The following is a 17394-nucleotide window of genomic DNA, read 5'->3' as shown; positions in this document are numbered from 1 at the left end:
TTCTCAATATGTCTGAAATTTTTCATAATAAATTTCTTAAAAGATACTCAGTAAATTCTTAATTATCAAGGGATGGGGCATAAAGGAAAGCTAACATCTAGAAGCATTTCCAAGCTACTACATTAGCCAAACTTTGAAAAAAGGTGTTAAAACACGTAAGCTTGGGCTTCCCTGGTGGCACAGTGGTTGAGAGTCCGCCTGCCGATGCAGGGGACACGGGTTCGCGCCCCAGTCCGGGAAGATCCCACATGCCTCTGAGCGGCTGGGCCTGTGAGCCATGGCCGCTGGGCCTGTGCGTCCAGAGCCTGTGCTCCGCAACGGGAGAGGCCACAACAGTGAGAGGCCTGCATACCGCAAAAAAAACCCCACAAACAAACAACAAAAAAAACATGTAAGCCTATGTGTACACACACACACACACACACCTTCTGCTGCTAATGAGAATAAAGGTGATAAGAAAAGATACCAACTATTAATAGTGGTTGACTTTGGTATGGAGAATACTGGATTTTTTCTTCTTCATGGTAGTTTTTTATGCTTTATTTTACTTAGATTTAAATGCATTTTCATTATAAAATAATCTTTTAATGTTCTAACAGATCACAAATACACTTGAAAAGGTCAGAGATTGGCCTTAATCTCTGAGCACAGTAACAGAATCCTCAAGACAGTGGTCATCTTACTTTCCTCCAACTGATAACATACCAGGTCTTCTGAGACCTAAGACAAAGGATTCGCAGCAGGAGAGAAGTGATTATGGGAATCAGTCACATTGATATCCAACATATAAAGATATGAAATCGAGAAGCAGATCATTACACTGAGCCTGTCTCATTCTCAGAGTGGGCACCCTCATAGCTATGTGTCAGCAGTATTATTGCCCCGACACCACCTTTGGTTTCTGGGGCAACAGCAAATCTTACCTGAGTAAACCTATTTAGGAAAGACCTGGGCAAGCCCTTCCTTCCGCCTCCTTGTCTAAAAGGATTTTGACAACCAAAAATCTTCGTCTTCTCATGCAGCACTTGAAAGCTCATTCCCAACTCAGGAATATAGATCTCTCCTCGGTGGTCAAAACAAGCATTGAGTCCTTCCAAGACTGACTGCGAAGCCAGGTTAAGCTATTTGGAGAAGAAAGAGCATATACTTATTTTATATGCTGTATAGCTGCTACAAAAAGCAAAAGAATAATATGCACAAAAAGTAGTCTTATCCTCAAGGGGGAAGGAGTTCAAGCAACATTGGTAACACTCTGCTTCTCAAGCTGAACTGATGTGTACTCGTCCTATTATTTCATATATATGTTAGAGAAATTTGGGGTGTATAAAATAGCAATAATAAGTAAATAATAATAAGTAATAATAATTTGAAGTAAACTGAGTATGTAGGTTAAAATTTTTTAAAGCAGTTAAATTAGTCTCAAAAATAAAACTGTATCCATTATCTGCTCCTATACTGGCCTACTTTATAAATCATAGCTTACAAAAGAAACTTTCCAATACAAAGATATCTCACTTTCGCTCTGGGATTTTTTTAAGGTGAAGTAAGATAGCTCTTTACATACTTAAATAAACATCCTTCCCAGCTCAAATACTGAATAAACTCTCCAAATGGGCTTCAAAGTCATGATATAAACTACATAAAGTAGATCTAACTATGCCAACAGTTTTGTGAACAACAAGAACAAACACGAGGATTTGTGCGAGCGCCAGAAATGAAAAGAGCTGAATGGAGGTCCTCAGATGCTAAGTTCAGAGCTCAGGGATGTGAAGCATGGGTGGTTTTTACGTAACATGGAAAAATTCAACTGTGAAATGTGAATCAGTAAAATGCAAATGGGCCAAAAATCAGACTATATTAGAATTTCAAGTGTCATGCTTACATAAGCACTCAAAACACAAACTCTGCTATATACCCACATACAGGTCAAGTTCTAAAAGCTGCTCTTATGTGTGACTGCAAGGCCAGAATGCCTTGCAGGCCCTATGTGCATTTCCACAAAATATGACTATGGTCAGTAGTCTTCTAGCTTTGAAACAAGGCACTCTTTTTTCCCTGACTGATGATTATTCTATCACATATCTTTTTCAAAAAAATCTGGGGGGAATAAAACAAAAACCAAAACCCTCCTTCTCTTTAATATCTGGTAATTAGGAAGCAGCTCAGCAGAAAAGAAATCCATCCCCCTTACTGCAGACGCAAGGGGAGTCTGAATCTAGGGAACCTGCCGGGGTCTGTGTCAAAAGTCATCTGTGGCACTTTCATCACTCAAATCATTTAAGCTACACAACCACTTGCTCCCCTTTTCCGGAACTGACATTGCACATCCCGAACTAACTCAAATCCTTTGGCCACAACCTTCAATTTTTTTATTTTGTGCCTCACTTCTCCATATCTCTCTAGCTACCTGTCAGTCAGAGATTCGACACTTATCACATATCACATGATGTGCTCTGTTTTTCTGGTCATTAATTTATCCCATGTGCACATATAACATTGACCATTTTCTCACCATTTTTCTATGTCTCTTCCTACTATAACTTTCCCCAGCCTCTCTGCTGAAATGAGGTGGTTGGCACTATTTGTAAACTATGTTTATCTCTGAAAATAAATACAAATACAGCAAGCCTGCCAGCGACTAGAGCATAAAACTAGTGAAGAGGCACTTTTTCTGGAGGCTAGCTCACGAAAGTAGGAGAGTTTGTAGGTTATATTGGGTTGGCCAAAAAGTTCATTTGGTTTTCCGTAAGATGCTATGGGAAAACCCAAACGAACTTTCTGGCCAACCCTATACATGGGGGGAGTTCTGTATATGCTTTCTGACAAGTGACTTTTCTTATTCATAAAAGAGACCACGGAGGATTCTTTTCATCAGAGAATTTGCCTTTACTAGCCAAGAGCATGATCATCCATTGCGAAATGCCCTCAAGCCTCGAAAAGTTCTGCCCCCACCCCCATTTCTCACACTTGTAGTCCCACGTTGGCACAATGGGCCGTCCTCTCACCTCATCCAACACAATCCAATGGCCTGCCTTCAAGGCTGCCAGCAAGGGGCCATCGCGCCAGGCAAACTCTCCTCCCTTGCCACCTTCAACAGGTAGATCTGCTCCAAACAGGTCTGTGATGTCCTTTGAGAGGAGGAAGAAATGGAGAAAAGCCAACATTACACAGAAAATGAACTAGATCCCAAGACCCCAAACGTAAAATGGTAAATACTTAGGCCTTGTACCACTTTTTAGTCTTACCCCCAAGAGAGAACTAATCAATCCCAGAACTCTTTACCAGGAGCCCAGATATGCCCCAAGCATCTTATCATCACAATAGTCTAAGCATCTATCAACTGGAGCTCTAGATCAATAGTTCTCAACATTGGATGTACTTGGAAATAAATTGGTGACCTTAAAAAACAAAAACCACACATACCAAAAACAATGCCCAGGCCCTCCTCCCAGACCCCATCCCAGGAGATTATTTAATTTGTCATCTCTGTCCCATATTTTCATACGATTGTTTAAAGGGTCATTTTATCTGTAATTGATATTTTTAGAAAGGACAAAAATAGAGAGGCTGTATTACAATAAAAACTGAAATGAGTGATTCCCTCTCAAAAGAGAATTACAGGGCTTCCCTGGCGGCGCAGTGGTTGAGAGTCTGCTTGCCGATGCAGGGGACACGGGTTCATGCCCTGGTCTGGGAAGATCCCACATGCCGCGGAGCGGCTGGGCCTGTAAGCCATGGCCGCTGAGCCTGCGCGTCCGGAGCCTGTGCTCCGCAACGGGAGAGGCCACAACAGTGACAGGCCCGCGTACCGCAAAAAAAAAAAAGAATTACAATAAAGCATCCAGAGAGAATACTACTACATGTGTCATCTATTAATGAACACAAAAGGAGAATTAGGTTTGTGGGTCATGTTGCTATGGTCTTTATCACCACGAAATATTTGGGGTTCTGACATCGTGATTATTTCTGGCTAGAAAACTCTATAAATAGATAAAAACAGGGCTTCCCTGGTGGCGCAGTTGTTGGGAGTCCGCCTGCCGATGCAGGGGAAACAGGTTCGTGCCCCGGTCCGGGAAGATCCCACAGGCCGCTGAGTGGCTGGGCCCGTGAGCCATGGCCGCTGAGCCTGCGCGTCTGGAGCCTGTGCTCCGCAACGGGAGAGGCCACAACAGTGAGAGGCCCGCGTACCACAAAAAAAACCAAAAACAAACAAAAAACAGATAAAAACATTACTCCCTACACCTACCCCCATCAGCTGTAGCATGACTTAAGCTTACCGTCTGCTCTGACAAGTTGATTCGGACAAGTGTGTTGCCTGAAGCCTTGGCTAAGGCTCCCACCAAGCTCGTCTTGCCCACACCAGGGGAGCCCTCCAAGAGGATAGGTTTGTTCAGTTTTGTAGCTCTTAAGAGCCTCTGGGCATTCATAGCTGTGGTGCCCGCGCTGAGTGCATAGTCGGCGATATTATTCCTGTGCAAGACAGGTCCTGAAGTGGAGAAAAGAAAAGCCACATATAAGCTGGACATCACCAAATCATACATATATATCAACTGGAGATTAAAAGAATCCACCAAGTAGACTGTCAGTCAGTGAAGTACCATCTGTGGTGAAAACGCTTAGCCCTATTTTGATATTTCCTCACTTTTGGGTCCATGAAATGCTTTCCAGGAAGAGCCAGCAGCATACTTTCTTCAACTGTGCCTACTACACAGATCTCGGCACTTCCTACACCTACATCTATACATACTCCTATAGGTCGAAACTGCAAGCATACTTCTTTCCTTTCACAACCTACACCTGGAATTACTACTACATGTACTTGTACAATTTACCTTATACTTGTATTTTCCTAAAAGTCAAGTGGACGCTTGGTATATAAGCCCATATAAACAATTTCATCCAAGGTTTTTAGGCCACCAAGACAATTCAGGATGCATCCTTAACCCATAATACAGCTGAAGTGCAGGACTAATAACAGTCTTAGAAGGCTTAATATTTATGCCACTATGTCTCCTGGCAGAAGCTGTTGGTACATCAGTTTGGAGGCAGTGGGGCTAGGAAAACATTTATTACCTCAGCTACGGAAGCAGAAGCAAGGACCACCCCAGTCCCAGGCCACAAGCACACAGCTCCTACACGAGAGAACTGAATACTACCATGATGGCTTAGGGAAGGGACCTAATGGTTAGATCACGGGGGAACCCCATCAGGGATGAAGACAGTACTGTTGAAGAGGGAGAGGGAAAGAGGCAATGTTCCATTCAGCCTGGAAGCTAGGCTGGTTTAGTTCACCACTGAACCCCCGCTAACTGCCACTGCACCTCTACACATTCCAGGCACTCAACAATTTTCGACACAGAGAGGAAAGAAGGGACAAGAAATAGATGACTCTGCTAGAGAAGCAACGATCCGAAAAGTCCAGAGTGCCCTGGAAAGATATCTAATATAACTGCCTCATTTAAATATTTGACAGAGGCAACCTAATAAGAGCAAGGATTAGAACTGAAATCCACCTGCATTTCCTATTTAATCACTCATTTATTCATCCATTCACTCACTCAGCAGACATTCTCTGAATGCCTATGACTGCTAGGCTATGTGGCAGATGCCAGGGACAGGAAGATGAGTGACACCTGCCCTCAAGGGTTCACAAAACTGTTTTTGTAAAAGGTGATAAAGTTCTATAGTTGAAACATTATGGGCTGAATTACCACTATAGGAAAGGTCTTGTTTTGAGCACCAAATAATAAACATATAAATGCATTTTTATGGGACAATTTACTTATGTATTAAAGACTGTATTTTCTATTTTTATATGCCTGTTATATATTTTTTAACCACTCACACAATTATGATTACGCCAAGTCAGATTCTAACTCAGATATCTAGTTCAAAAGTAATCATGATATAGTAAAGTTAAAAGTCACAATAAAGGTCAAGTATTTGTAAACCACAAGAAGAGAATCTTATTTATTTAAAATCATTCTTACCCCTTGGTATAAAAAATGGATGAATTCCCCAAAGGTTATCTATCCCAGTGAATTCTTTGGCTTTGAGTCTGTCATAAATCTTCAATTCGTTTTTCTGACTTTCTGTAAGTCGGACGACCTTGGAAAGTTTCTTGATTAGGAATTTCAGACATTCTTTGCGAGCCAAGAGAGCTGTACCAAACCCAGATGAAGTTACCCCTAAAGGAAGAGGATTGGTCCATCAAACAACAGCAGGGCACCCAGCTTCACAACCACTCAGCAGGAACTCTAGGACGGGCTCCTGAATCACAGCCAAAATACGATTGCTAGTATAACCAGCCCTAAGAAGGAGTGTGACTCCCCTCTCCCCACAACTGTCACGTCATCAATTCAGCAGCAGCTTATTCAGTAAAGCACTCCAGTCACTCTGTGAGAAATCAGTCTGGAGAAAAGAGTAACTAATATGGTACTTTTAGTCATGTGGGCTGTATTTCTAATTTTCATAGCTGAAAAAAACTTAAACGTTAAATTTAATAAAACTGTAGTAAGCTTAAAACCAACCACAGGATTCAGGCCCGTGAACTCTGAATGACCGCATTCAGAGGTGCCATGTGACGCTCTTCAGGAGCACGAGCGCTCCCAGCAGCCTTCTTTCTATCATAAGCGCTGCTTCACATTTACTAAATCCCTGGTCTATAAGCAACGAAAAGTTTTCGCGTATCTTTTACACCAATTGCCTCTCAAAAAGAGTAAAAGAACAAGAGAGCCACTGTGAGTCTTGGAAATGTTAAAGGCATCTGGCTCAGAGGTCTGGGCTTGCTCCACCTCACAGTCCCCTCTACCCTCACCCCCTTGTTCTCACCAGCTAACAGACAACATACCTGAACCTATTCCATCTATGTACACCAGGCAGGCGGCGTGGACAAAAGACGTCACTGTGGAGATGGTCTCCGGCCTTTTCAAAGCAGCTTCCTCCCCCATTGTGTTCATGAAGTTAACCCAGGACAGGATATCTCTGATACTGACCACACACCTTCGGCCAAACTCTTGGTGGGTCAGCCAGTCAGTGAAATCCAGCATCACCTCAGCTATGTCAGCCCCTAAGACACAAGAAAGCAAAGGTATTTGCTGTTTGGGAAGACGCCGGACAGGGATTTGCAACCTGGGGCCCACTGATGGTTTAAAAGGGATCTATGTTTCATGAGATTATATGCAAATTTTTGTGAATGTACATTAATACTTTTTCTAAGCAAATGGGGTCCACGGCTTTAATCACATTCCCATAGGGTTCAAGAACAGCATTCTACCCCTACCAAAACAAACAAACAAAAAAACACCAGAAAGAAAACTTTGAGAATTAAAGTCTAAGAAAGCACCCTGAAAACAGCTCAAAGAAATAAAGTATTCATTTGGTTCGTGTTCAGATACAGTTTTGAAGACAAGACACAATGATTTTAGAAAACATACAGATTTATTTATATTTTTAGCTGATTCAGTGGAATGGGGATTATCATGATTTCAGTGGCATTTAGTCTAGGTTTTTTGTTTGTTTGGTCCATCTGTTCATCCATCACAATTTAGCAAATTAGAGGATTCACAAATTATGTTTCGTGGCTCAAGTTAATGACTGTTCTAATTTTCACAATTTCATATTGTAAAATATTTGTCTGGAAACAAAATAAGTCATACACAGACATTCAAAGCAATGACAATCAAACTTAGTAGAGTACTTCATATAACTTCTAAAGTCAATAGTAAACATTTATCTAAAAAGTATGAATACCAAGGAATGTTTTTTAAAAAGAAACTATGATGAGGAATCAGCACTGCTGTAATAAAAAGTAGACTATACAGTGACAGCTTTCAAGCTACACTGCAAACTGGTTAGAAGAAAAACACTAATTACAGAAAAAAACACAAATCTTAAGAACGAACGTAAAATGACAACTCATGGGGGAAAGTCTAGTTAACGAGGAAAGAAATTAAATACTGTTTCAAAAGCTAGATGTTAAACATGAGTACCTGGATCCACATTTCAGAGTGGAAAAAATCTGACGTAAATCAAGGACTTAAGGAAAATGAAATAATTTATCCATTAATAAAGAGAAATTAAATCATGACTATTAAACAGAAGATCATCAGAGATAAAGTGGATGGGATGGGTTCATATATGTATTTTTGTTTGTTTGTTTTGTTTTTTGATTTTTGCAGTAGGCGGGCCTCTCACTGTTGTGGCCTCTCCCATTGCGGAGCACAGGCTCCAGACGCGCAGGCTCAGCAGCCATGGCTCACCGGCCCAGCCGCTCCACGGCATGTGGGATCTTCCCGGACCGGGGCACGAACCTGTTTCCCCTGCATCGGCAGGCAGACTCCCAACCACTGCACCACCAGGGAAGCCCCAGATATGTATTTTTTAACAACAAATATTGAAGATAACAGAAAAGAGAAACCTACATGATAAATATATTAAGGAATATTATGCAAAAATATACAAATAGCAATGTGTAAAATAATAGTTATTTTTAAATAAACTACAGAGAATGTTCCATTCACTAGTAATAAAAGAAAATGAAATTTTAGAATATCCATTAAATTAACAAGGATAAAATAACAGATTTCATTGTAATTAAAAAGAAAAAAAATGACGGGAATTCCCTGGCAGTCCAGTGGTTGGGACTTGACGCTCTCAGTATCGGGGCCTGGGTTCAATCCCTAGTCAGGGAACTAATTAAGCTGCTGGCAGCACTGTGAATGGGGCCAACTTTCTGGAGAGCAATCTGGCCACAACCGATGGGAGCTCGGAAGTTCCTAATTTCTACTTCTAGAAATACAACTCAAAGAAAAGCTCTGAACAATATGTCATTTTAATGAAAAGAGAATGCTTTGAGAAATACTGGTCAATGAGAGTTTGAGAATGGCAAAAGCAGCCCACATGCCCTTCAGAGATCAATTTTTTTTTAAATACATCAATTTCATCAATACGTCAAATATAGAAAAGGTTTCATTACAGAATCTTTTTTTGTTATATTATCCATGTATGCATAATACTACTATAGAGATTTGTGAACCAAAAATAATAGAGAAAGTAAGTGGTACCCACAGTGGTATTTATATTTTCATTAAGACGATGCAGTAAATATATCTTAAATACCCTAAATCAATTTAGAATCCATAATAGTTGAAATATTAAATTCAATTAATCATATATATCCTTAAAGAAAATCTGGGGAAAAGTATGTCTAGTTTCCTTTTTTTTTTTGGCGGTGTGCGGCTCGTGGGATCTTTGTTCCCTAACCAGGGATCGAACCTGTGCCCCTCTACAGTGGTAGCATGGAGTCCTAACCACTGGACTGCCAGGGAACTCCCTAATTTCCTGTTTTATATTACACAATTTAAAAAATGTTTTTATGCTGTGCCACCCTGATCCATTTCCAAATGAAAAGACTGATATAAATTATTAAGCCACTTCTCCCTCATGCTCCATGTTCCCTCAGGGTCTCTAATGCCTCCCCAGGGATGTCTGCTGCCATGCAGCCTGGAAAGCATGGAGTAAACAAGCTCCTTAAGGACAAGCCATAAGGCTCAGAATAAGTCCTAGGGGTCCCAGTGCTTATGCCCTGTGGAGGAACAGTTTGCTCAGTTAAACATGAAAAGCACCGATGATGCAGCAAACATGGCAGCTTAACAGCAGTTGCATCCTCCGCCATTCTTATCACAATCCAAGTTGCTCAGAAGAGTAAACAGCCCATATGAGATTCAGAGGTTACTTCCTTGGGTGACCCAGTTCCAACCCAGAGCCGAAAGACAAACCATGCCAGCTTAACAATTTCTGTCTTCTCCTCCTCTTTTTAGTTGAATTTTCACCATAAGTGCACCAATGCACACAACCAAGGTAACACACAAGTTCTGACTGTGGGCTATAGACCAATATTATTGGACCACCTGGGAACTTGTTAGGAAGGCAAATTCTCATGCCCTACACCAGACCGACTGAATCAGAAGCCCTGGGTGCAGGGCCCTGCAAGCTGTATTTAAACAAGTTGTCCAGGTGAGTTTGGGAATCGCAGGCTTAGTCAATTCTGCACCACTGAGTAGCTGTGATATTGGTGGAGCCAGGGGAACTCCAGCTGTTCAGACAGCACTGTGTACACCCGTGAATACTGAGGTTCAGTAAAGGCCCTTCTTAAAAGGAAGTCTGTGCTCAGGTGACTAAAGAGCCGATCTTTCCTAATATACCACAGATGAGGCTGGGACCCATGCACCTACTCTCCACAGCCATCCTACCTGTTTTTGAAGCTGTGCTTTAGCGTGCCTTTAAAAAGCTGAACATATCCATGAACCTCAATCTCAAAGAAGCAGACATCCTTTTATATTCTTTAAGACAGAGAGGCAAAATGATCCAAAAAACTACTTGTTTTAGGGTTTGTATTAAGGCTTAGAACCAGATCTAGGTCCTGAATTTAGCCCATTCAATGCCGAGAATATGGGATTAATCAGGGCAATCTAGGCTCAATTTGAAAAAAAAAAAAAAAAAAGTATAATAAATGTTTTGGCTCTTACTGGATATTTTAAGAATTATTAAATTTAGGTTACAAGTCTATGAGAATTTTTAAAATACTACTCTATTTTCCTTGTGTTTGAAATTTTCATAATAAAAGGAAAATTTAAAATAAAATAAAGTGACAACTACTAAGGAAATGCAGTTTAAAATTCTATGAACATTTTCTAACGGTGGTAATGATTAAAATTTAAACCATATTTCCTTATCTTTAGCCAACAAATATGCCTTATACATAAAGATGGCCGACAGGTGAAACAATCAGAAAGCTAAAACGTAGTAACCCGGTGATGGAAGCAAAGTGAAGAAGGGATACTTCGGTAGAGGGCAACAGGCTAGTATCACGTCTTCCTTAGATCTATTTGTTATCACTTCTCCATAGAACAGGCCATACACACCTACTGCTAAACATGCTATTCCCCTCCGTCCAACACACACACCCACCCCACCGGCACCACCCGAACACTCTCACCTTTATGATCTGTTCTGCCCAGAGACAATCCTGGGCGAAGATTATGGCTGATAATCTGAGTTAAGTCTTCACGGCTTGTGCTTTGAGGGCACCATATTTCTGTAAAACGGTTTCTTAAGGCAGGAGACAGCTACAAAGAACACAAATTATAATGTGAATTTAATACCTATGAGGAAAGCTAGAAAACAAATCCTTTGAATGAATGCTGGCTGTGAATGTGGCAGGTACCCAATGCTTCTTTTATCACCTCTACTACTGTCTATAATTCACTGAACACCTATTTGTCCAGCTCCTTCCACATGTCATCTCATTATCTCCACCACACTCCCCGAGCTCGTACTACCACCCCTTTCTTTATAATCATGGTAGAGAACTTCAAGGTCTTATAGAGTCTGTGGTGCAAGAAGGATTCAGCCCCCGTAGATGACTTCCAAACCCCAACACTTTCCCCTAAGCAAAGGCCCTTCCCTTTACTTTCCCTTCAGCTACTTGACTGGTGGTTTGGAGAAAATAAACGCTATCTTCCCATGGGGGAGAGCTGTCTGAAGTAGAAGGAGAAAACTTTGATGTGGCTCAAAGGGAGTGAAATTGCAAACAGGTATATATTTACCTCTTGTATGACAAAGAACTGTTTAGTCCTCCAGTCTCAGGGCCTTTGCCCTCAGTCTGGATTCATCCTACCCTCCCCCTAGGTCAGATAACACCCGCTCACAAAAGTTCACCAACGATTTTCTTTTACTGGACAGATCAACTCCATCCTCCGCCTACCTGGCCTAGCACAGCAGGACCAGGAGCAACGCCTGGACCCAGGAGCAGCTCAGCAAAGGCACCAGGAGTCGCATGTGCTGCTCAGCACCATCTCGGCTGAGCAGGATCATGGTTCCAGGATCCCACCTCCCTCTGCAGCAAGGCAGGCAGAACCAAAAGCTATCTTTCCCTTCGGTAAAAGCCGGCAATCTCTGTCTAAAAAAAACTTAAGCTAACCTGACAGGCAAGTTAACACATACATCCTTGACATCAGATCTTTCTGTGCTATTTCCATGTGCCACAGCGCCTGTTTTCATACTTTGAAACTGTGCTGTATGTTATTTCTTCCCTCCAGTACATTTCCCAAAGCACAGTGATCATCTTTCTTCTTATCCTACTGAGGAAAATCAGGCCCTAAATATCATTTCCATATTTCACGCAGCCACCAAGTTACCAAGAATCTTAACTACTTTCACTCCCGATCAACCCATTTCTGCTCATCATCCTGATCTACTACCACACTACCCTTTCCCTAACCTGAACACACCAGGGTCCCACACACAATGCAGACTTCTCCACTGAGAGGCTTCGTGAGCCTGGAAGCCGTGGGGCTTGGGGGACCCTCATACCACCTTCTGAACAGAAGAAATCACCCTCACCCTTTCCTTTACCAACAGTCTGAGGGGGACCCACACGACCCCTGAGGGAACAGATACTCTCCACCTGCAAAACCAGGACAGGATCCTGACTGTGACTGCTTTTTTGTCACTTTAAGTCATTCATATCACCACTCTCGTGTTTAACAGAGTAGACTCTAGAAGCAGAACAGGAGAATAAACTTCAGTTTCAACTTTTCTCATCCATAAAACTAGCGTAATAACTTCCACACAGAGCTCTCATGAGACTTTGTTACCTTAAGGTATGTAAAAAGCCAGGCAAAGTGATTGAAATAATGAAATTTCAGGCACATACAAAAGTGAGACATCAAATAAGGAAACGTTTTATCTGTCAGAATTATTTTTCAACCTTATAATGGCTCTCTCTGGATTTTTATCTTTTACTCAGTTTTTACCACATAAAATTCCAGACCCATTTTTACATACTGTATTTATGGGTACAGTGAGCTGAGGTCAAAAGGCAGAAAAAAATTATGCTTCAAGAGCACAGTTTTACCTCTTTTTTCCCGAAGTCACCCCCGGGGTTCATGGTTGCCAAGATACGGAATTTCTTCCCAGCAGTCAACAGCTCTACCTCATTATCCTTGTCCTCTAGGTTGCCTTTCTCAGCTAATAACAGAGACTTTTCCACCTCGAGGACACTAGAAGAAAAATTGGAGAATGTCAGATTAGAAAAGCCTTCTGTATTCTATTCTGTGGTCTTCAGTGTTCTCAAAAAGGGAAAAAAAAGTCATCTCCTTTGCTGAGCTTTCACTTTAGTTAATGGTTTCCTGCCACAAACTTCAAAGTGAATAGTTATCCCTATTCCTATGTAGTGGAACAACAGTTCTGATCAAAAGAAAAAGAATTCCTTTTCCCACTTACATCAAGACACTTGTTTTAAAAAATGGGAGCCTAACTTCTTAAAAAATGGGAGCCTAACTTCCCTGGCGGCACAGTGGATAAGACTCCACACTCCCAATGCAGGGGGCCTGGTTTTGATCCCTGGTCAGGGAACTAGATCCCACATGCATGCCGCAGCTAAGAGTTCGCATGCTACAACTAAGGAGACCACCTGCTGCAACTAAGGAGCCGGTGAGCCACAACTAAGACCTGGCACCACCAAATAAATAAATATTTTAAAATAAATTAAATAAAAAATGGGAGCCTAGCATGCAAGTGTTCACGGCAGCATTATTCACAGATATAGAAACAACCCAAGTACCAAGAAGAGGTGAATAGATAAAAAAATATGGTATTATCTACACAATGAAATACTATGAGGAACAAAAAGGAACACACTAATGATATAGGCTATACCATGGAGGGACCTCAAAACATTGACGCAAAGTTAAAGAAGAGACCATTTATATGAAATCTCCTGAAAAGACAAATCTATACAGACATGAAGTGGATGAGGAGTTGCCTGGAGCAGGAGGTGGCATCAAAGATAAACTGTAAATGCACAGGAGGGATGCTACTGGGATGATAAAAATGTAAACTGAATTGTGGTGGCTGCAAAACTCAGTAAATTTACTAAAACTCGAATTAGGGGACGTCCTGGCGGTCCAGTGGTTAGGACTCTTGGCAACCGCACTGCTGGGGCCCGGGGTTCGATCCCTGGTCGGGGAACTAAGATCCCACAAGCCGTGCGGCGTGGCCACCGCCCAACCCCCCAGCCCCCTACACACAAAGAAACAACCCCCCCCAAAAAAAAGGAAGAAAGAAAAAAAATAACTTATTGAATTATACATTTAAAACAGGTACACTTCATGATATATAAATTATACCTCGATAAAGAGAGAAACACAGGTATTCATCAAGATTCACACTGATCTGAGGTTTTCTGTTTTGGGTTTTTTTTTTTTTTTCTTTTTCTTTCTGACCAGGCAGCTTGCGGGATCTTAGTTCCCCGACCACGAAATGAACCAGGGCCCTCGGCAGTGAAAGCGTGGAGTCCTAACCACTGGACTGCCAAGGAAGTCCCTGTTTCGTTTTTTCCCCCCGGGGTTATTTCCATTTATTTTACTTTTAGTAATATAATTTTTTTGCTATCTCATGGCTGAACACCTATTTTGAAGAAACAATGATTTATTTTTCTAATCAAGTGACCAAGCTGCTGAGTCTTAAGGTCTCAACAAATGCTGCATCTTACTATTTTCATTGCACAACAAGACTTATTTTGATTACTCTGGTAAATAGCAATTTTGCTTCTCCAGTGGTTCTTATTTGCCAGTCAGGACAGATGGCTGGTTCACACGGTGGCTACTGCTTTCGGGCGGTTTCTGTTAGGTGAGCCCTCATTTCCGGTATCTCATCAGGGATCCGTCCATCGGGACTTATCTACATGGTTGGCCAAGGCATCCTGCACTGGCTATCAGGGCTTCGTTCTGTTGAACAGGATATTCCTGAAATCTCACTGATATCCTTCGTGTCATTTTTAAACATTTCTGGAAGCAATGTTCTGAGCAGGTGAGGTCACTTCAGGCTTTACTTCTCTTGTCCTGAAGTCTTTCACACTGCAAAAAGCAGGTTTACCGTAGGCTTACTGTGTAGGTTTTGAGAAACTTCTTAAACTGTTCTATCTGATCAGATTTCAGTATTTGTGCAGCCATATTCTTTCAGTACGTTCACTAGTCACCTTTTCTGATGCATGAGTTCCTTTCTGTTCTGGAAAGGCATCTTTGCTTGAATGTCTCCAGCGAAGCCTGATCTCTTACTCAAGCACATGCTCTCACATCCGACACCAGTATGCGGCTAGGGGGCTATGTGGCCAGCCAAGTCTGGTGTGGAGGGTCAGCGTCCTGGTCTGGGGTTTTGAGAGGCCTTACAGCTGTAACATCCAGGATTTTGATTCTAGTTCTTTGAAAAAAAAAATTAAGATAATGGCCACATAATTTGCCTTAAAAAAGAATTTTAACTTGGGCTTGTTTGTTTTAGCCCTATCCTCCCATAGTCCCATCTTTCAGATTATTGACAGCTAAACAGAAAAACTAGGTCTCTTAAAGACACTGAGTGCTAAAGCCAAAAAAGGCAATAGCTCATCATCATTTTCAAACAGTTACTGAATACAGTGTACCTATGGAGAACATTACTGCGCACAAGAATTAATATGTATAAAATCCAGACCCAGGGTAAACCTCTTACACTTGTGTACCTGTTGAGTCTTTCCAGGACAGAGTCGTCGGCTAGGGAGATCTCATCCAAGAGGAAAAAGCCGTCCTCCTTCATGGCCAGAACCAGAGGCCCATCATGCCACTCAAAGAGTCTTGATGTGTCCATTTCTTCCTATAATTTGGAAAAGAAGAGGGCGAAATTAAAGGGCAGGTGGCTCCACAAGACAATACACATGTAGCTGGTGGGCGTCTGCTGGAGTTGCTCTGCAGAAAAAGACTGGAGAACAGGAATAGATCTCGCCTAACAGGATGCTTGTGGAGGTCCCTTGTAGACCAGTGAAAATCTGAAGATAAGGTATGTATCAAACCTGTACGCCCCACCAGGAATAAAATCCCACAGTTGACTCTCGCACAGAGCTGACTGCAATTCTTTAAATGAACATGTTATCATTTGCTCAGGACAAACCTTGTCATTTGGCTTCTGTCTCACAGGTCGCAACCCCCCCAAGAAGTCCGATGTCTCCATGTGTAAGTGGCAGTTGACCGAGTATAATTTCTGCTTTGCCAAGGCCGCAAACACTTGACAGATAGTAGTTTTCCCACACCTGTTAAGAGATACACACCAGATTAACAAGGAGCATGAATTCCAAATACACACCCATGAACACCTCAGTCAACGAGAGAGGGGAGCTCTGGCCACAGACACTGCTGGCCAACACAGGGCATCTAGCCAACACAGAGCGCCTGCCCCTTGGCTCAGTGGGCCCTTCCCCAAAACACAGCACCCTACCATGTCTCTTATCCAGAAGGGCACACACTACATGAACTCTACTGAATTGAACTGAACCCTCAAAACGAGTTACTGTCTCCCCACTTTACCCAGTGTCTCCAACCAGCAGCACTGGTTCACCAAATTCCAACGCCCTTCCCACCAGCATCGCCAGTCTCCGCATGCCCTTGGTCCACACGACGTGGCTGAATTTAGACTCCAGTGTGGATATCTGAGTAGACAATTTACCTACCAAAGGTAGAGTACATATTTAGGTTCTAATATGAATACAATTCAATTTATTCTCCTCTGGATGTGATGGCCTACTCACTCAGCAATTTTAGGAGATTTTCTTTGGAGAAGAGGGATTGAGGACACAATTTTTTCTTGAAATGTTTTTCAAGGACTTCTTGAATCACATCAACCTCCTCCTGCTTCCTGACTCGGCCTGCCAGAAGCATAAAACCTTGAAAGAAAAAAAAAAAAAGGAACCGTCAAGTGTCAATACCAAGGGACACTGATACTATGGAGCATTAGCTGCTGGGAAGAGGAAACCTGAAGAACTACTTTGGAAAACCAGGAGAACTTACTACAACTAACGATATGCCTGCACTCTGCCTTGGCAACACGACTTCTAGGTAATCCAACACAAATGAACTCACGTGCACCAAATGACACTCAGGAATGTTCAGAGCAGCTTTTCTTTCTAATAGCTAAAAAGCAGAAATGACCCAAATGTCCATCAACAAGAGAACAGACAAACATATCACGGTATCTCCCATACAATGGGTTACAACACAGTAATAATTTAAAAGGAATGAAGTCCTGATGTACAAAACAGCATGGCTGAATCTCACATTAGATTGAGTGAAAAGAAGCCAGACACAAGAGTACATACTGCATGATACTATTTAGATGAAGCACAAGCTCAGGCACAATCCATCACTGGTGACAGATGTCAGAGCAGCGATTATCTATCTCTAGGAGTTAAGACTGGCAAGAGCCATGAAGGAATCTTCTGAGGTACTGGAAATATCCTAAATCTCTCCCGAGGTGGTGATTTACCTGGGTACCCACATATGTAAAAATACATTAAGCTGCACATGA

The 17394-nt window shown here is 42.0% G+C and overlaps 1 protein-coding gene and 1 pseudogene across 3 annotated transcripts in view; both read right to left on the bottom strand.

Annotated features, from left to right (window-relative positions):
* MDN1 (midasin AAA ATPase 1) overlaps window positions 1–17394 on the bottom strand; it is a 153021-nt gene that overhangs the window by 76380 nt on the left and 59247 nt on the right. For all 3 annotated transcript variants that reach the window (XM_032650959.1, XM_032650961.1, XM_032650960.1), the window contains exons 28-38: window positions 16619–16753; window positions 16398–16536; window positions 15985–16123; window positions 15560–15690; window positions 12920–13064; window positions 11000–11129; window positions 6851–7069; window positions 5991–6188; window positions 4278–4486; window positions 3006–3128; window positions 924–1121 (exon numbers count right to left, since the gene is read on the bottom strand). In XM_032650959.1, coding sequence (XP_032506850.1) covers window positions 924–1121; window positions 3006–3128; window positions 4278–4486; window positions 5991–6188; window positions 6851–7069; window positions 11000–11129; window positions 12920–13064; window positions 15560–15690; window positions 15985–16123; window positions 16398–16536; window positions 16619–16753 — 1766 coding nt within the window. The remainder of the gene's footprint in view (window positions 1–923; window positions 1122–3005; window positions 3129–4277; window positions 4487–5990; window positions 6189–6850; window positions 7070–10999; window positions 11130–12919; window positions 13065–15559; window positions 15691–15984; window positions 16124–16397; window positions 16537–16618; window positions 16754–17394) is intronic.
* Window positions 14742–15017, bottom strand: LOC116763705 (annotated as a pseudogene).

This window comes from Phocoena sinus, chromosome 12, assembly GCF_008692025.1.
Source record: "Phocoena sinus isolate mPhoSin1 chromosome 12, mPhoSin1.pri, whole genome shotgun sequence".
Taxonomy (NCBI): Eukaryota; Metazoa; Chordata; class Mammalia; order Artiodactyla; family Phocoenidae; genus Phocoena; species Phocoena sinus.
The sequence above is the reverse complement of the archived record's forward strand: the minus strand, read 5'-3'. Positions and strand labels throughout refer to the sequence as shown.